A 21,327-nucleotide genomic window follows, 5' to 3' on the forward strand; every position below is an offset into this window, starting at 1 on the left:
TGGGAATTCTGACATCTTAGTAGCTGTGTGATCTTCCACTCATTCAACCTTGCTGAATCTCAAATATATGAGCAAAGAATAATAATGTTGTTGAAATATGTTGATAGAATTAAGTTAAATTATTATAAAATCCTTAGCACAGTCAGGAAGTGCTCACTAAATATTTTTTCTATTGTAAGATGTCATGCAGTAGTGATCATTAAAGCTTTCCTCGCATGCTCAAAAAGATGTTTTCTTTTTCTTAAAAAAAAATAATGTTTTTATTTTTGAGAGAGAGAGACAGATCATGAGTCGGGGAGGGGCAGAGAGAGAAGGAGACGCAGAATCCGAAACAGGCTCCAGGCTCTGTCAGTACAGAGCCCTACACGGTCTCCAACTCATGAACCACGAGATCAGGACCTGAGCCGAAGTTGGACACTTAACCGACTGAGCCACCCAGGCGCCCCTTTTTTCTTTTATTTTCTTCCTTTCTTTTCTTTTCTTTTCTTTTCTTTTCTTTTCTTTACTTTTCTTTTCTTTTCTTTTCTTTCTTTCTTTCTTTCTTTCTTTCTTTCTTTCTTTCTTTCTTTCTTTCTTTTTCTTTGTTTCTTTCTCTCTCTCTCTCCCTCTCTCTTTCTTTCTTTCTCTCTCTTTCTTTTTATCTCAATTTTGATAAAATCAAGAGGTTAGATGCATGGACAAGACTCTTTAGTTACCTTGTATTTATACCTTGGATAATCCTAAAAACCTAGAAAATTTGAAATCTTTAACAAATCAGTCTACTTTCTCCCATCAAGTCTTTATTCTTAGTCTCTTTATTATCTTTTTGAACAGAAGCTATTATAGTACATGTTCTCCTTGATATCTATGTAATGTTTATAAAGGATTTCAATTTCCTTTTTCATAAGCATTATTATTTCAGTTTTAAAAGAAATGCCCACAGCACCCATGCATGGACAGAAACAATTCTCTGTGCCCTAATGTGTATATTCAACACTCCTGTTCCAACTGTGAGTACAGAAACAACACCTTATCAATGGACAACCCCTCTGTCACACTGACATCAAGAGCTGGGCATTGCTTGCATTTGCAGGATAGGCAAAGTATATAAAATAATATGCATAAACCCAATTATAATAATTGATAACTGATTAAGGGATGAAAATATGAATCAATACGTTTAGTTGTCAAATGAGAGGAAAGACCACTATGCTTCATTATTCCGTAAAATCCCATATTCCAAAAACATTTTTGACACTTAAATAAAGAGTAAAATTATTCTTACTACATTAAAAACTTAGAGCTTTGGAAAATATATTTTTAAATGTGTCCATCCTTTACCAAAAGAAGACAACACATTTTGAGAATAAAAATATTTGATGTTCTTAGTTTGATGTGAAAACAATTGGTAAGAGTTTCTTTTGAAAATTAGATATTAATGATATATTCTGTAATTTATATTTACAAAACAAGCAAATTTTCAAAACATTATGAGTAGAATATATGTTCAAAAAGGTATACAGAAGGGAGGAAAAACTTGAGGTTCAGAGACAAACTTCTCTCAGTGTTGTTCTTTCTGTACCAACGTTCACACAAAAAACCCACTCATTCCATATAGAACAGTGGTTCTCATCTAAGGACAACGCACACACACGCACACCAGGAGATATTTGGCAATATCTCAAGACATGCTTGGTTGTCACAGCTGGGGGAGGAATACTATCATCTGTCACTAGAGGTCAGGGCTGGTGTTGGAACATCCTAAAATTCACAAGAGAGTCCCCACCAGAGAGGAGTTGCTGTTCCAAACTATCAGTAATTCTGAAGATGACATAGAATAAGCCAAACTGGGTTGTGCATTGGTAAAACTGGAGGACTAGTTGGGTCACCTGGATGACGCAGTCATTTAAGCATCTGACTTCGGCTCAGGTCATGATTTTGCAGTTCATGGGTTTGAGCCCCACATTGGGCTCAACGCTTGACAGCTTGGAGCCTGCAGCCTGCTTCAGATTCTGTGTCTCCCTCTCTCTCTGCCCCTACCCTGCTCACATTCTCTCTCTCTCTCTCTTTCTCTCTCAAAAAATAAATATATATATTTTCATTTTAAATGGAGGACTAAAGGGGTGTCTGGGTGGCTTTGTCGGGTAAGTGTCTGGCTTCGGCTCAGGTCATGATCTCGCAGTTCGAGAGTTCAAGCCCTGCGTGGGGCTCTGAGCTGACAGTTCACAACCTGGAGCTGCTTTGGATTCTGTGTCTCCTTCTCTCTCTGCCGCTCTCTGGCTCATGCCCTGTCTCTGTCTCTGTCTCTCTCTCTCCAAAATGAATAAATGTTAAAAATAAAAATAAAAATAAAGAAAAATGAAGGACCAATTATACTCCTGGAAAGCAATTCTGAAAAGGTATATTTGAGGACTGCAAATCAGTATGTATGTCTTACATACATGCATAGCCATGTGGATGTTTCAGCATATACATTTTATTAAATAAAGAAATTATTTATATATAATAATTGCACCATAAGTTTATTGATTGCCTCAGTAATTGCACTATGTTATTAGAAGCTTTTAATTGAACACTTGCTATGTTAGATACATTCTCCCAGTTTCTGGGATGCAAAGATGATTGGTATATTGTCTCCAAATGCTAATATTGAGATGTAGGAAGCCATTAACATATACATTATTCTTTTCGCTTTGTTTTGGTTAGAAAACTAAAATGAATCCTTCCAAAGCTGCCTTAAAATAATTAGACTCCATAGCTGCTGTTTGGGGGCATAATTTGCATAATATTTATTCCTTATTTTAATAAAAATGTGTCATTCACATGGGCCTCTAGGTGTAAACAGTGAATAAAAGACAGAAAACATTAACAAACACAAAAGCAAGCTATACTTCCACCTTTCTCAGGGACCAAATGTTTGTACTAATTAAGGAAAGCACTTTGAAAAGATGTATCTTGCAATGAGCCCTGAAATGCAATTAACTCCCAGTTTGTAGAATTGATAATGAAAGGGAGTGTGAGTCTTACAGGCATTGGTGAAAAGCTTCCTGACTTCAGTCTTTGTGTTTCCATTTTCTAAACTATTAGTAACATTCTCCAGATTTCTAAGAACATACCATGTCTAGCTTTTGTCTCTTTTAACTCAAAACAAGAATGTGCAATTTGCAGCAATATAACCATCACTTTTAAAAAAATAGAATCAGGACCAGGCTATTTACTAGCAATGTAGAAACCCTTGATTTAAACAGACTGTACTCATTTTCCAGTGTATTACAAATGGAATTTATGAATTTCTTGAATAGCTACTGAGAGATGAACAATCCTATGTTGGACATGAGAAGTGAGAGAGCTTTCTAGAAATGTGAGCTTATATCATGTAACCTTTTAATGGCACATTAAAAATAGTGACTGTTCTTTGCTTGCTATCTGTGGGCCAGGGGCTCTAAATAGCATGCTAAATGCTCTTGAAAGAAACCTAAAGTGTCTATGTTATTCATCCCATTCTACAGACGAAGAATTGAGGGCTCAGAAAGTTGAGTCATTTGGTCAAGTTCACACAGTGATAAAGTGGCCGACTCCAAATTTAGATCCAGTTTTACTTTACGCCCAAAACCCTGTTTTTTTAAAAGCAGTAGTATGTGGCCTCCCATATATCTCAACTTACCACTAATAACAGCAACAACAAAAACTGCATTTACAGAAGTCACATATCATAAAGTAGGAAGCAGATGATTACACGTTTAGAAAGCCCATTGATTGAATTCCAGTACTTGCCATCTTGTATTTGTGTGGATGCATTTCACACGCTAGGAAAAGAAATACTGAAGACAGTCGAGTCTCATTTTAACTCTTAGCATCTCAGAAGCAAAACTTTTCTTAGTTTTAGAGTTTCCTCGTATTGTAAAGTCTAAGACATATGCTACTTGATCTAGTGCAACAGTAAGAAAATTACAGAAGTCCTCAATATTTCTCATAGAATGAAGAGCTTTTGTGTAAATTTATATGAATAAGTACAGTCCCCCCAACTTTCCTTCTTTTCCACTGTGATTCATAATCTGATTTTATCTGTATATTACCTTATTGTTAAAATTGTTAATGTTTTCTGTGTATAATAACCGTAAAGCAACCAGAAGGAAATATTAATTGTGCATAATCGTGTCAAATGCTCAGCATGACACTTTTTAGGAACAATAGCCTATTTATATGCTAATATAAGAAACAAAAGAAAATTTTGATCAGACTTGGAAATATTGCCAAATTTTTAAAAAATTGCTAAAATAGCTGAAGTGTTTGTTCAGTCACTTTTGAGTTTAGTTCTAGCTTTAGTGAACAAATGCTTCCTGTATATTTACTGCATCCTTATAATGGTGCCTTTGTTTTTCCTATGCATTTCTAAATTTTCACATAGTTTGTGATGAGATAGGAGTTAGGAATACTTCATTAATTTGGAATGCCATAACAGCAAAAAATAAGAGATATTTCAAAATAATGACAAAGTCATGTTGCAAAGTTGAAAAGTAGAGTCAAAAAAATACTGATGGAGGCTTGCATGTAGGATTCATATTCATGGAAGGAAGATGAAAAATAAGCAGAAAATATGTTTCAAATGTATTCATGTGAAAAATATCATCTGATATACAATGGGTTTTTATTATACAGGCAAAATTTATTTATAAAACTTTAGCTTATTATAAGTCAAGAATACCTTACCTGGATCATTAATAGCAAGCCCTCATCCACCCTCATCAAAACTATTATAGTCTTCTAATACAAAGACAACTCATTAGGGACATTTCATGCAAACAGGGCAGAGATAGAGAAAGCAAGCTCCCACTTAAAATCAGAAGTCTTTGTCCATGACTTGTGTTTTATAATTGTATCATGTTATATATAGTTAGCACATTTACACTAATAACTTGACTATTAAATGTCATGTGAATATGACACTTGAGAATGTAACGGGACCTAAAGATGACTGACAGGACCCTGTTCTCATATAGATGCAAATATCTGTAGACTAAGAAGGTTGAATGATTCACAGAGCTAACTAATCACAGAGACTGGATAAGAATGTGGTCACTTTGACCATGCTTCAATAAAGATACAGAAGACTCCTGCAGATTTTTCCAGTCGGGGGCCCAAATTTATCTAACAGTTTTGTTTGTGGTGGCAACCACTCCAAATCACAGTCATGACCCCAGAAGAAGAACTTATTTTCTGGGTGGGCCTGTGTAACTCATTTAGCCCTGGAATGAAAACTTAAACCCTGGCTTAGTGACACTGTGCTAGTCTACTGGCTGGAAACAAAACACCCAAATAGAAATTTTTCAAAGAAATAATAAGTGCTTATCATGGTTCCATAGCATTCTAAAACTCAGGATTATTGGAATTTCTGATATCTCAGTTACGTAGAGGCATGAATAAAAGAGGGAAGCATCATATTTGTGCAGAGATTTTAATTCTTTAGATAGTTTTGTTTCATTGGATCAAAGTTTTGGTTAAGGAAGTTAAAAAGCTTTCTAAAGTATATGTGTGCTATATGTGCTCCCCATTTTATTGATCACAATACACACTATGAAGTTGCAAATGGTACTTGTGTTTATTTTTTTTTCAGAAAGATTATTTTCTGAATGTGTAGATTGTGGAGTAAATTGTATCTCCAGAGTAAGCTACAGGAACCTTAAATCCTTTAATGAATCTAAGCTATCCTGCAGATGTGTGACTTTTGGTTAAATTAAAGATGAAGCCACATCACTATAATATCCCACAGGGTGTATATTGATTAAACTTTATCCCATCTATTGATCATAATCAGTAAAACTTACAAAAGCTGCTGTTGGGGAGGCAAAAATTTCAAATAAATTTGCTTTACCACTCACATTCTGTATCTAGAAGTATCTAAAATATGGCAACAGGAAGAGGTCTCCTAAACTTCAAGCCAACTGATGTTTCTCTAAGTAAATCACTGTAAAAATAGATTTCCATTACATAAGTTTTAAATTAATTTCTTAGAGTGAAATGGACAGACTATAATGAAAGTAATAGGTGCCTCTGAGGACCGAAATTTTATTATTGAAATGAAAAATAACTTTCCAGTGCACTTTAACATGACTAATAATTATCTTGAGTCTATGCCTACATAATCAAAGGGAAATTGAGTGTCAGATGACGAACTGGGTAGTTTGTTTAAAGTTGCTTCTGTTAAGAAAAATACTTGAATAAAAGGAATCATTACTGAGATTCACTGTTTGCTGTGGCCGTAACTTGTCTGCAGATTTGTTGGTCCGTAAATTCTAATTTGAATAATGAACTTTCATCATATTTCAGTGTAATGCATTTTCTCTTTACTTATTTCATGAATACGTATTTACTAGAAATATGAAATGATGCATATGTTGTATGACAGGAAAGAAGGTAGTTGTAGGGATAAAAATTATAACCCAGAATTGTACATGATGATGGCAACTTTGCAAGAAAATCTCCTATGCCTAATGTGCATTATGCCTATGCATATGCCTGTCTCCTATGCCTATGCCATTTATGTGCCAGGGGGAAATTAGTTAAAGTTTGACTAGGGAACTGGTCCAGTTAGAGGGTTCTTAAGGACTACTGGCGAAATCTTAGCTGGCATAAGCTTAAATTGTATTTACTCTAGTCTATAGCCAGGAGATTACTAGTTCCTCACAGACAGCATCTTATTGATCATTGATCATAAAATTTCACAAGTAGCATTGAATATAGATGTTTTCTTGGTGATAATTTCACTAAGGATGCAGTGAGCATTTAGTGGTGGTAGGGATACAATGGTGCGTCATAATCATCGTATTAGAGTAAAACTTGTATCTGTCTCAACATTTCCTCCCTCCTACTACCCCTTTGACCACATATGTCTGTATATTTGTCCAAGGAATTAACTAGACATACTATGGAGTGTCACAATATTACAGCTTGAGATAATATCCAGAACTATGAGTTCATTGAAATACTGTGGGAAGTAAAAGTGGATCTGTCCTTTTATCAGTATTTAGATATCTCTCGATCACAGAGGAAAATAAATTAAGCTCTCATTCTTATAAAAAAAAAAGTTGTTTGTTTCCTGCATGATTCTAACAAATTTCAAATGTATATATAAAGGATATTAGGAATCCATAAAAAATTATCTCTATATGAAAACATACTGCTCTAGATAAGTAAAATATGATGATGCATTAGACTGACTATTTCTACCAAATGTATATAAATGAAGTAAAGACTCCTATGGAATGCCTTAATTAATTTCACTTTAGGTATTAACGGGGCCTCCTTAATATTGTTGAATAATCGGTTAGTTTGATTAGTTCATTCATTCACTTATGAGGCAAAGTCATACACCTATGCTACTATGGGTGAAAGAAAAAAGAGCTTTACTCTCATATAGTTTCCAAATAAAATGACTCATGTGCACTGAGTAAGGAATTATGAATAATTTAATTTTCTGATCTTTTAGAAACAAACAGCAGTTCTTGCTATTTATGCGGAGGAACTTCTTCATTCAAAAATAATCCTTATTCAGATCCTGTTGTGCTTACATCACTTTGCCAGAAAAAAACAAAACAGAAAAGAACAAACAAAAAAAAAACACTTCCTGTTTGTGAACTTTCTCAAGGTTTCCAAGAGAAAAAACCTTCCTAAAAGGCATTAAAACAAATGAAATTTCTCTATTGAGGCCTATCATTTGATACTCAAACATAAAATCGTTTCAAATATTATCCTGTATGATCCTCACAATAAAATTATGACGTAGGTCATATCTGCATTTTGCTTACAAAGAAAGCTCAGACAGGTGATACATTAAGTTATAGAGCTAAAAAGTGGTTTAGCTTGATGAACATCATTCACTTGGTTTCCAGACTTGTGTTAATTTCCTTACTGTGTAACACCATTTTCACACATGCTAGATCTATTTTAGAAACAAATTTCCAAAGAGTTCATCTTTGCATTCTGAATAAATCAAGGCCAGGACCTACAGCTTGTACACAGAGTAGAAGCATATAGATGTTTTCAAGGGGTCTGAAGAGGTTATTGCCTCTAAGGTATATGGAAATTGGGAAGTTTGTTCTTGGGAAAAGCCCCTACAACATTCTTCTTTTTTATCTGTGCATCTTCAAGAGCCTATCTATTCATTTAGCCTTTAAAAATGCATTGCGAGTTTAAGTTTCCCCACCAAACACCTCTAGTCACCTCTGCTACAAAGAGAGCAGTTCCATTTTCTCACTGGCTTAGTTGAAGATATGATTAAATCATATAAATATGCTATAAATACAAATATATTTTATTTTAAAGTAAGCTCTTATTACTCAAGTGTAACACTATGTGTAAGGGCAATAATATTGATTGGAGCACTAATCTATGGGTGAAGGAAAGAACTTCTTTCTTTATAGTATCTACAAGCGACAGTAGGAAGCTTCTCTTTCTCTTTTTCTCTTGCTAGGCTAGTAGCCAATACCAGAAGAATAGTGGTCTGAAAAGTGCCACCCAGTTTTGCAACCAGAACTAAAATATCTCACTGTGTCTCTCTCTCTCTTAGTTTTAAATTTTGTACCTTCTCGATGATCCATAATGTACCTCTCCCTAATGCTTACCCTTCAAGACTGATCAAAACCATGTCTAAAGTCTTGTATTGCTTAGAATTTTACTATTCTGTCTGATTTTAAACTCTGAGCATCAATCATGTTAGTTTGCAAATAATTTCTTTTCTTTTTCTTGTCTGTTTGCTTAACTAAATCATGTCTAAGTAATCTCCAGTTCTTACTTCCTCTCTTTGAATATCCCTCATTCCTTTCTTGTACTCCTTCAAAGAAATATTTTTGAATGAATAAAGCCTTAAATATTGCCTACTTCTTTTTTAAAGGGAGCTTGCAAATATTACTTAATGTACTTATATTCTATTTTAATCTCTTGCCCTAACTAGCTCCTTGATGTTGGATAAAATTCTTCATCACTCCATACCTCAGTTTCTTCCTCTGTAAAAAAAAGGGCTATTAATAGTACCCAACTCATGCAAACTGTTTTCAGTTTGCAGTGAACTAACACTTAAAGCACAATATGGCACACCATGAAAGCTCCATGAATGTGACCTTTCTTTACCTCGTTTTAGATAGCTTTTGTAAATAACTCGTATATGTGTGTTTCCTTCAAGTCTTAAATATATCATCTTGGTATAGTCTTAGATGAAGAGAGAAAGTAGAATTTGAAGAAAAATATATTTAAACATCTTGCCAAGTTACATATACTCTTGTCTCAGTTTACACTGGTTACTTTATTATACCAATGGACTAGAATATTAAAAAAAAAATACTTCTCAGAACTTTACTTTCTCAAGTTTTATCATTAATCCCAATTTAGAATTTACATCGTCTACACAAATGGCTACTTGATTTTCTGTTTGTTGGATATCCCTGAAATGCCAAATTAACATTAGCATTGAAAACACCTAAATATTTATATATGACGTCATAACGTATTAAGATGCTGTGTTGACTTTTTAGAGGTTTGTAAAAGGAAACAAGTGGATGTTATTATGAAAATATTTTTAAAAGTTACCTACTGAGAATATTTTCATCTATTTTTATTTGGTAAACAGTTTCGTGGACCCATGTGACTTCTTAATTTTATATAATTAGCACTGAATGATTCTACATTTAATCCCCCAAATAGTTGTAAATCGTTTATTTTTTTCTCACATTTTCCTTTTTTTTCCTGAGCTTGTATTTGTGTGGCCAGGAAGAAATCCAAGGCTAGAATAAAGCAGAACTATTTAGTTCTACTTGAGTTGAAATTCAATTGCAACTCCACATGCAAGACTCAACATCCAAGCATCCCCTAATATCTAGCCCTTATACTGTAGATTTCCCAAGAGAGTCAGGACACATAGAAAGCTACGAAGTAAATAACATGAGACTGAAGACACATACCTAGCATTGTACCTACCATTTGAAATAAAAGTTAAATATATATATATATATACATATAAATATACATATACTTATATATAAATATATGTATATATGTATATTTATTTATATATATTTATATATATAAATGTATGTATATTTATATGTGTATATATATATTTAAATATATTTATGTATATATTTAATTCAGCTAAAGGGCATATTTATTCTGAAAGTATTTAATCACTAATGCTAGCATTTACATTACAAAGCTCTGTGTGGGGTACCTAAAAGAGAACAGATTATCCTGATACTGAGACAATGCATTTTATAGTCTTAATTTAGCTTAGAAACAGAAATCCAATTTTTTTTCCCCAGACTGACGGCTCAGTTCTGAAGTGATCAGATTTCTTTTTGTTTGTTTGTTTTTTTTGTTTGTTTTTGTAATTGTTTTTTAATGTTCACTTATTATTGAAAGTCAGAAAGAGTCAGAACGTGGACAGGGGAGGGGTAGAGGGAGAGGGAGACACAGAATCTAAAGCAGGCTCCAGGCTCCGAGCTGTCAGCACAGAGCCTGACACGGGGCTCAAACCCACGAACGGTGAGATCATGACCTGAGTCCAAGTCGGATGCTTAACCGACTGAGCCACTCAGGTGCCCCTGAAGTGATCAGATTTCTAAGATGGGGCATGTTCTCCCATATTTCATAGGGATGTGTTGATAACAATGTAATCTGAGCTTTGCAGAAAACTTTGCAATTGAATATGTTTTAATTTTAGGTCTGACTTTCCAATACAGAAATCACTGTTTTTAGGGTATATAAACATGGAAAGTATCTTCAAGACAGGTTAATGACAACTAACTTTAGATGATGTAATAACCCAGATTTCCAACCGATTACATTAAAAAAAAAAGTATTCCTTTCCCGTGACAAGACTTCTCACTTCTAAGCAATCCAGCCCTCATCCTCAGCATCAGGCCTCTGGACAAAGAATATTATGAGAATTTTTTGTGATGTGAATGCAAGTCAAAATCAGTTTCAGTGTACCATGACCTAATGTTTTGGGAAAGCCCAATGACATCGCCCTTCCCCACTGTTCTGTAGCATCTGGATTTCGTACCTTTTCTCTGAAATCAGTTTTGCTTTTCACCTGTTCTTCATGTTTAAATGCCTTCATTATGTTGAACTTTCTTCAATTAGCATGTAGTTATTATTAGAACAGTCAATGCAAAATGGTCTATTTCTTGCTTTGATAACACAGTTTACAAGGGTTATATTCTGGCTCTTTTAGTGTTCTTAGGATGGTCTACAGTTTTGATTTGCATGATCTATTAATCTTCTATAATGTGTGCGCAGGATTACCCACAGGTTGTTACAAGGTTTCACACCTTTGCCTTAAATTCTACATATTCTGTTATATTACATTACATACATTACACCTATTAAAGGCATGGAGTTGTATTTCAACATTTATACTCTGGTCCAGAAACTATGGTGAATTTTGAAATATTTCCACCATCACAATCATCTATCCTATGTATTTACCAAACTTCTGAGATTTCCCTCATGCTAAAAGGGAAGAAGTGTCTCTGTTACTTTCGATGGAAATCCTTGTATTTGTTCTCTGGAACCCAATCCCGCTCACTTTCTCATAAATTTTACCATTTTAGGTATTTCACTCTTTAAAAGGATCATTACCTTCAGCAAAGACAGTGCTTAATATCCCCAATAAAAGAAAAAAAAATATTGAACCACTTCTCTGATGATATATGGCAGCACTTTCTCTGATCTCTATTCTTGGATGACGGTATCCAGTAAAGTATCATGACTGTGGGGCTTCATATGTTCATATTCAATATCCTCTTGAGTCCACTATTTAAAAAAAAACATACTTTATATTTTATTGAAGATATTCTTTTCAAGTTAACTAATGATGCCCATCTTTCAAAATCCAATCAACCCTTACTAACCTCACTTGGCCTCTTAATAGAATTCACTCTAATTGTTCACTTAGAATACCTTCCTTTCTTGGCTTCTGTGCCACCCCATTCCCACTTAGTCTCTTCTCCTAGACTGTTCCTTTCCTTTTGCTAACACCTGCTCATGTACAGATGCTGGGCTGCCTTAAGCCCAAAAGTTTGGGTGCTGTAGTGCTGATTACTTCACTTAATGTTTCTCCTACAGTTCTCTCCCAGATGAAATTATACTGTTCCCAGGATTAAATTAGGCTTCAATTTAGGTTTATATATCTCAAATGGATATTTCCTATTCAGAAAACACACTTGAACTCCACACTCCTAGCCAATTCTCTGTTTTTATTCCACACGTTTATCTACTTGACTTCTAAGGCATAGCATGTCAAAATCATTGATTTCTCCCAAATTCTTTTTCTCCCAAAGGGAGTTATTTGCCCCCCTACCTCTATCCAGCTCCATAAATAGGCTTATCAATTACATGCTAGGTCAAACACACGCACACCATCACCACCACCGCTACCACATGAAAAGCAAGTCATTTGTAAGTCATTGCCCTTCCAATAAAAATTCTATAGTCTGTGCCCAATACATAACATTATTTTATACAGTTCTTTCCATTTTCTTCCCTTTTTCACCTTTGTCCAAGACAACATTATTTCTTTTCTGAATTGTTAACTTTCTGCAATCTAAGAGTCGAAGTAGCCACTATGATTTTTCCCGTACATAAATAGGTGCATGATATCCTTTGTTTAACAATTCCCCTTTTGGGTGCCTGGGTGGCTCAGTCAGTTGAGAGTCTGACTCTTGGTTTTGGCTCAGGTCATGATCTCAGGGTTTGTGAGATCACGCCCTGCATTGGGCTCCTGCTGACTGCTTCCTGCTTGGGATTCTCTCTCCCTTTCTCTCTGCCCCTCCCCTGCTCACCGCGCATGTGTGTGTGCACTCTCTCTCTCTCAAAATTAATAAGTAAACCTAAAAAATATATATCTATATATCTACCTTTCTATATATATCTACCAATCTATATCTATCTATCTATCTATCTATCTATCTATCTATCTATCTATCTATCCATCCCTCACTGCCTTTTTAAAAAGGTAAGAACTGGGGCGCCTGGGTGGCGCAGTCGGTTAAGCGTCCGACTTCAGCCAGGTCACGATCTCACGGTCCGTGAGTTCGAGCCCCGTGTCGGGCTCTGGGCTGATGGCTCAGAGCCTGGAGCCTGTTTCCGATTCCGTGTCTCCCTCTCTCTGCCCCTCCCCCCTTCATGCTCTGTCTCTCTCTGTCCCAAAAATAAATAAACGTTGAAAAAAAAATTAAAAAGGTAAGAACTATCCACCATACTGTACATGGATTGCTTATCCTACCCCCAGCCACATACCTCTCATCCTTTCTGCCTAGCCAGTGAGACATACATCGTTTTTTAACCAAATCAAGTTCTTTCTTTAATTTGGATACTTGCATTTTGCTTTCTTGTATTGAAAATATTCGTCCCGTGGTACTTTGTACATAATCAGTTCATTTTTATTCCGCAGGTCTGGATGAAATGTTACTGAAGCTGAAGTTAAGGAAGAAGGGGGAAGTATTAGAAATTTAAGGAGAGGAGAAAACACTCTTCTTTAAATAGTTCTAGAAATAGTTTGAAACATATGATTGTTGTCTATATTTTTAATTCACATTCATGTTAATAAACTGTTGCTGGATAATGTAAAACTCCAAAACTCAGGGGCAGATATTTATAGCCCTCTTGTGTGTGTGTGTCTGAGCTAGCTGAAGATCAAGGTAACTAGCCTGGCTTGTGTTTGCCAGCTCTTTTAACCCCAATGCATTCAATCCTGTATCCGCTCATTTACTAGGTAGCTCTGCTTTAGCAGGCAGTATACCCTGAAGGGGGACAACCTTGTCTTTGTGTCTCTCATCTTCTTTCTGGGATCAGTGGATCAGCCAGCCCCACCATGTTCCTTTTGTGTCGGTGGCAGAGGATAAGGAGGAATATGCCACGTCTCCGGAAATCTTGCCCCAAATACGAAACAGGACACCGTCACTTTCAACTCATTCTTTTTCTTTTCTTTTTTTCTTTTTGATTTTTTTTTGAAATTTTTGCTTAAATTCCAGTTAGTCAACATCCAGTGTAATATAAGTTTCAGCTGTGCAATTTAGTGATTCAACACTTACAACACTCAGTGCTCACCAATTTGCTAAAGGAAGCTGGAGACCAAATCTAGTGTGAAAGAGCTCTACAACCTTTTATGCATTGGGGAAGGAATGATTTGTGGCCAATAATGTGACCTACCTCCCATTCAGTTGCTTTCTCATTTTTTTTTTCACTAAACAAGGTAGCTAGGTGATGGAGATACTATGGTAGTTAAGTGAAATGTTTTCATTTTTATTATGTATTTCTCTTCAATCTCAACTATAATGAAACTCCGGTATAAACTAATCTCTGACATCTCCTGTTATCCTAAACATTTTGTACATATAGAAATGAAAGTTTAACTAAGGGTTTAGTTTTTAGGGTCAGCCTGGGTGGCTCTGTAGGTTAAGCATCTGACTCCCAAATGCTGCTCAGGTCATGGTCTCATGGTTCATGGGATACAGCCCCACATCAGGCTATGCATTGACAGTGTGGAGACTGGTTGGGACTCATTCTCTCTCTCTCTTTCCCCCTCTGCCCCTGCATGTGCGCTCTCTCTCTCTCTCTCTCTCTCTCTCTCTCTCTGTCAAAAAAAAGAACATAGTTTAGTGTTTTTTTTTTCTTCCAAGGTACTATAGACTTCCTAGAGGCAGTTTTTCATCTCTCCCTTATTACATACCCATTTATAGGTAGTTTTTAGTAACTACCGTTGTATTCCTGAAATTCAGAAGGGTGTTTTTCTCAATTTGAATTAGTAATTAGACTAAACATTAATTAAGGGCTGACAGAAAAAAATAATTGATGTCAACTCTATGCAAATATAAAGTTGCCAGGCAAATCTCAAGAGGCAAATATAGAAACGAAACATGTGCATTTACTATTTGAATATATCTGGTTTAATACTGCCCTTGTTTTAGTTTTATTTGTTGTCTTCATTATATCATTGTGTAAAAGGAAGGATTATCTCTTTCCTTCCCTAGATACTTCATTGACCACAGTGGTGAAGATGACAGAGTTTTCAACATCGATGCCAATTCTGGAACCATCAGAACCACAAAGGTTCTTGATAGAGAAGAAACTCCGTGGTACAACATCACAGTTGCTGCTTCAGAAACTGGTAAGCTACTTTATGTGCCCTGAAAAAGATGTCACTTGTACGTGACGATTTCTACCGAGATTTTCTCGGGTGCAGGGCTCTCACCATTTCTCTTTGTGGTGCCAGCATCTAGCAGAGTGTATAGAACGTATTAGAGGCAGTTACTCGTTGTCAGATGTGGTGAATAAATCTCATATTTTTTTTTTACTTTAATCCTAGCGTACTGGTGGAAGATTGACATCACAGGACACTCCTTCCCCATCCCTGAGTCAGAGTATTTGGTTTGCCTCCTAGTCGTGAGGCTTGTTCTGTGGGTTGCACGGCTGCCTAACATCAAAGATGCCGCTATAAACATTCATTTGAAAGTTTTTTCTAGACACATTTTTATTTCTTTGGGGTATATACCCGGAAGTGAGATAGCTCAGTCATATGGAAACTCTGTATTTAATTATTTGATGGACTGCCAGCCTGTTTTCTAAAGCAGCTACATTTTACATTCCCAAAAGCACTAGGAGGGTCCAATTTCTCTATATTATTACCCATATTTATTGTTATGTATCTTTTGATTATAATCATTCTAGTGGGTGTGGGGTGATAGCTCCTTATGGTTTATGTACTTTTATAATGTCCCCCGTTACCAATCAATAATTAGACTACCCCAGCTTTTTATATTCTGCCTGAATTTTTATGTTTTGACATCTGCAAAATTAGCTCAAGTGGCTCCCATTTAGAGAATTTTCTTCAGCATAATATTCTCTTTGAAAATAAGCATTCACTAATTACTTTTAAATGAGTGTTATAAAGAATACATGAGTGGGTTCATTTATGATCATTCTGGTTAATTTTCATTTTCAAAATAACCAGACTAGGACTGGAATTACAAGTTCTTTGTCACCTAATGACAAATAAATGACTGTCAAGTGATAAGAGCTCATTCAATATCAGTTGCAAAAATAAAGGAATTAATGGATTAATATATCCAAGAAGTGATGAAGACATTGAAAAGACTCAGAAAAGGTTGTGTGGTTTTTGGGAATAGGTTCTGTGTAGAGAAGATGGAGGGAAAGAATCCCTGGAGAAAATGATATTTATAGAAAAGAAAAAAAAAACAGGAAACTTAGTTTAAAATAACTTCCAGTTTTACTCCAGAATTATTTCAATCAGAAACCATACTTTATTTTCTAAATCTCACCTCAGTCCAAATAATATTTGTATCAAGTAGAAACTAACTAATTTATGAATGTGCATGAGTATATGTATACCATGAAAATTATATTATTTGCAATCATTACCAAAAGAAATGTCCATTTTTACTTAAGTAACATCTTAAATATATATTTAGTAAGTGCTTTTTTTCTTTCTTTCTTTCTTTCTTTTTTTTTTTTTTTTTTTTTTTTTGCTATTTGTTAGTACTTCATATGGGAAATCGGTTAATACCTATCTACAAAGTAAAACAGTATAATAGATTGTATTATCCTGGATTTTATAGATGATAATTTTAGAAGGCTCAAAGCCTTAGGGACACCTCAATAAGCATTACTAAACATAATGTAATCCTAATTATAAATGGGTATGTAGAAGGAGTGAGAAATAGTGAGGACTTCATACCCATACTGGAGACTGTTTCGGGAAGTGCACATTCATGCACTCACTGGTTGCTTGTCATAAGTGCCTTATTAAATATCACTGGGGGCCCTTCTATTTACAGTTGTTCTTAAACAGTAACCTTAAATTCAGCCACATTACCAAAGTATTTACTAATACATTCTGTTTCGGAAATGTACTCGATGCTTTTTATAAACTGGATTTTTTTAAGGCTTTATTTTTTGGTAGAGCAGTTGTAGGTCCACAGCAACATTAAGAGGTAGGGACAGAGATTTCCCAAATAGACCCCACATCTACACATGTATGACATCCTTCATTATCAGCATCCTCCGCCAGTGTGATACATTTGTCACAACTGATGAACCTACATTGACACGTCATAATCACGCAAAGTCTATAGTTTAACGTGTTTCGTTCTTGGTATTCCCTGGGTTTAGACAAAGGTGTGATGGCACGTATTCATTATTATAGTATCATACGTAGTATTGTCACTGCACTAAAACCCCATGTATACTGCTTATCCATCTCTACTTTGATTTTGGTAACCACTGATCTTTTTATTGGCTCCTTAGTTTTTCCTTTTCTGGAATGTCATAGAGTTTGAATCATACAGTAAGTTGCCTTTTCAGATTGGCTTTTTCCCTCAGTAATATAGGCACACTTAAGGATCTGCCATGTCTTTTCATGGCTTGATAACTCATTTCTTTTTAATACTCAATAGCATTCCATTGTCTGGATGTGCCACAGTTTGTGTATCAATTCAGGTACTGAAGGACACCTTGGTTGTTTCCAAGTTTTTGCAATCATGAACAAAGCCACTACAGTATAAACACTTATTTGTAGGTTTTTGTACGGACAAAAGTTTTCCATTTCTTTGGGTAGTTACCAAGGAGTGAATTTACTGGATCATATGGTAAGGGTGTATGTGGTTTGTAAGAAACTGACAAACTATTTTCCAAAGTGGCTGCGCCATTTTGCATTGCCACCAACAATGAATGAGAGTTCCTGTTGGTCTACATCCTCATCAGCATTTGCTGTTGTCAGTGTTTCTGGATTTGGGCCAGTTTTTGTCAGGTACGTAGTGGTATCTCATTGTTGCTTTAATTTATATTTCTCTGATGACATATATGTGGAACATCTTTTCATACATTCATTTGCCCTCTGTATGTCTTCTTTGATGAGGGGTCTGTTAAGGTCCTTGGCCCATTTTTTAATTAGGTTTTGTTTTCTTATAAGTAAACTTTAAGGGATCTTCATCAGATGTGCATTTTACAAATATTTTCTCCCAGTTTGTCTGTTGTTTACTCATTTGTTTGACATTGTCTTTTGCAGAAATGAAATCAGGTTTCTAAACATCTTCTTAATATAAGTTTTGGAAGAGCTTAGTGCTCTATGGAATGACATTTAGAAGGTTTTTTTTGTTTGTTTGTTTTGTTTTAAATTTTGGAGAGAGAGAGAGAGTTGTGTGAGTGGGAGGAAGGGCAGAGGGAGAGAGGGAGAGAAAGAGAGAGAGAGAAAGAGAGAGAGACTGTCAGGCAGGCCCCATGCTCAGCACAGAGCCAACGTGAGGCTCAATCTCATGACCTTGAGATCATGACTTGAGCCAAAATCAAATCAGAGGCTTAAGGGACTGAGACACCCAGGTGCCCCTAGAAGCTTATAGTTTAAAATAATATATATATGTGTGTGTGTGTGTGTGTGTGTGTGTGTGTGTGTGTGTGTGTGTTGTTTTTTGTTTAGCCTACCTTAAGTGTTGTGCAAGTAAGAGAAAGATGCCCCTTCTGGGCAGATGAAGCACTGCACCAGGATTTAGGATTTAAGAGTATATGAGAGCAAACCACGTCTGTGCACAGAAAAACATAAGAAATAAAAAGAATCCCTTTCTTCAGCTGAACGGGCCACTTGCTAAGGGATCAGTGTGAGAGTATAGGGTGGCATAAAAATGCATGTGGGTCTCTGAACATGTAAGTAGGGTCCAAATGCCATGCAGCTCTTATTTACATGGTGTTCAATTCTGCTCTCTTTTCTTCTTTGGTTCTTGGTCAACTCAGCTGCCCAGTCACATGGTAAAGGCAGAAAGCATGAGTCTGGTCCATGAAAACCTTCCCCACTGCTGCTAAATATAGCTAAAAGATATCTTGCTTTTGTATGGTCAACTTTCGCAGACACATCATCCTAACAAAAATCTCTGAAATAGAGAGGACAGGCATTATTTTCACTTTATAGATAAGGAAATTGAGACTCCTACAAAATATGAATCCAGATAGTTTGGTTCTGAGAGCTGTGCTCTTTCTAACATGGCCCTTTAGGGAAGCTGATGTTCATTGCATCAAGTTTTGGACAGATATTTTCACTGATTGAGGTTTATTTTATTATTTATTTTAAAAATGCATTCTGTGACATAAGACTGTCTCCATGATTTTAGAGAGAGAGAGACAGAACAAGAGCAGGGGAGGGGCTGAGAGAGAGAGGAACACAGAATCTGGAGCAGGCTCCAGGCTCTGAGCTGTCAGCCCAGAGCCCGACGTGGGGCTCGAACTCACAAACTGCAGGATCATGACCCGAGCCGAAGTTGGACACTCAACCAACTGAGCCACCCAGGCACCCCGATTATCTCCATGATTTTAAAGAAGACACTAAGAATTAGATAAATGCAATAAGCTGTCTTTGATTAGAGAAATGGAAAGAGTTGTATTCTCATCACATATCACAGTTCTTGGAGAAGAGTACTTTCTAACTAAATACGTGGAATATTCCTGTACAAGTAACAATGCCTTCCATTCATATGATCCATAATATAGCTATTTAGTCATTTCCATTACGTTTCTATTTTTGCGTAGCAAATAATCACATGATTTCCATAGGTCAGAGGTCCAGGAGGGTTCCACTAGATTCCTTGTATAGGGTCCAGTAAGACTCAAGTCAGGTGTCAGCTGGGATGGGTTCTTATCGGGAGGCTGGGGAAGAATCTGCTTTAATCTCATTCTTCTTGTTGCCAGAGTCTACTTGCTTAGGGTGTAGCTATGAGGTTTCCATTTTCTTCCCATCCTCAGTGAGGGTAGCTTTCTTCTTGGGACTGCCTGCATTCTTTCTCATGTGGTCCTTAGCTTCTTCAAAAGAACAACAGTGTATTGAGTCCTTTTCATGTTTTGAATCTCTTTGACTTTCTCTTTTGCTACCAGCTGGAGAAAGACTCTGTTTTCAAAGGAGTTCACCTGATTGGGTCCGGCCCACCCAGATAATCCCTTTATTCTAAAGTTAACTGAATTGGGACTTGAACAACATCAACAAAACCCTTACACAGCCTTACCTAGATACATGTTTGGTTGAATAACCAAGAAACAGGAATCTCATACTGCCATCTTTAGAATTCTGCCTATGACGACCATAAAATACCTGAAAAAAAGATGAAAGCTTGTTCCTTCTACTAAAGAGTAAATATTGTTTCAAACTTGCATGCCATGGCCTACTCTTCCCCTTATGTGACTCCCTATTAGAATAGTGGCAGTAGTGGGCCCTCAATAAATCATTCTTAATATATTTTTCTCCACTAAATAGCTACTGTTTTCCTACATTTCCTTGTTTATGCCTAAACTCAAGATAATGCATATGTTTGTCCCCACTACTCTTCAGAACCTGGTATTATGGTCTTAACTTACTAATAGCAAAATCCAGCTAATACTTTTGATTTCTGATCTCTCCCTGATTTCTTGGTCATATTTTCACTTGCATTTTCTCCTTTCTTCACAAGAACTCTAGTACTTTGGTATGGTATAATTTATCATTTCTATCCTAAAATACATATTAATTGACTCACTCCAGATGTATTAATAAATGATACTTGCTAAGCTTGTCATATGTTAGGCGCTAAAGACATTGAGGACCCTACTTCACTTTTGAGGAATTCAAGAATCTCATGCAGAAGACAAGATAAATATGTAATTGCATTATGGATAATCACTGTGGCCATAAGGTTTTTAGGGGTTAGGGAACATAAAGTCATGGTAGCTTAAGCTCTCTCGGGGAATTAGCAAAGGTTTCATAGAGAAGGAAAATGCATGGATTCAGTCTTGAGATGAAGGATGAGTAAAGGTTAGCCTGCATTCTGTGTCCAGCTGTACCTGTATCAGTCAGGGTTCTATAGAGGAACAGAACCAGTAGGATTCAAAACCAGAAGGATTCAGAACCAATAAGGAGATTTATTATAAGGAATTGGCAGTTATGGAGGCTGGGAAATCCAAAATCTTCAGAGCCAATGTCCCAGGTCAAGTCTAAAAGCCAAAACCAGGAATAGTCTTTATCTCAGTTTAAAGGCAATCAGGCAAGAGAATTTTCTCTTATTCAAGGGAGGGTCAGCCTTTCCTTCTTTAAAGGTCTTTAACTGATTGGATAAGGCCTGGCTGACTCACATTATGAAGAACAATCAGCTTTACTTAAGTCTACCAATGTAAATGTTAATTTAAAATCACCCTCATAGAAACAAACAGAATACTGTCTGACCAATTATCTGGGCACACCATGAATTAGAGACTTATTGTAGCCCAGTATCTAGGGTTTTATCAGGCTCCCTAGGTAGTGTTCACCCATGCTTATTATAGAACCAC

At 36.0% G+C, this 21,327-nt stretch overlaps 1 protein-coding gene across 5 annotated transcripts in view; it reads left to right on the plus strand.

Moving 5' to 3' along the window:
* CDH18 (cadherin 18) overlaps window positions 1-21,327 on the plus strand; it is a 995,271-nt gene that overhangs the window by 917,594 nt on the left and 56,350 nt on the right. For all 5 annotated transcript variants that reach the window (XM_053201933.1, XM_053201935.1, XM_027074610.2 and 2 more), the window contains one exon: window positions 15,003-15,139. In XM_053201933.1, the coding sequence (XP_053057908.1) occupies window positions 15,003-15,139 (137 nt within the window). The remainder of the gene's footprint in view (window positions 1-15,002; window positions 15,140-21,327) is intronic.

Source organism: Acinonyx jubatus, chromosome A1 (genome assembly GCF_027475565.1).
Source record: "Acinonyx jubatus isolate Ajub_Pintada_27869175 chromosome A1, VMU_Ajub_asm_v1.0, whole genome shotgun sequence".
Classification (NCBI taxonomy): Eukaryota; Metazoa; Chordata; class Mammalia; order Carnivora; family Felidae; genus Acinonyx; species Acinonyx jubatus.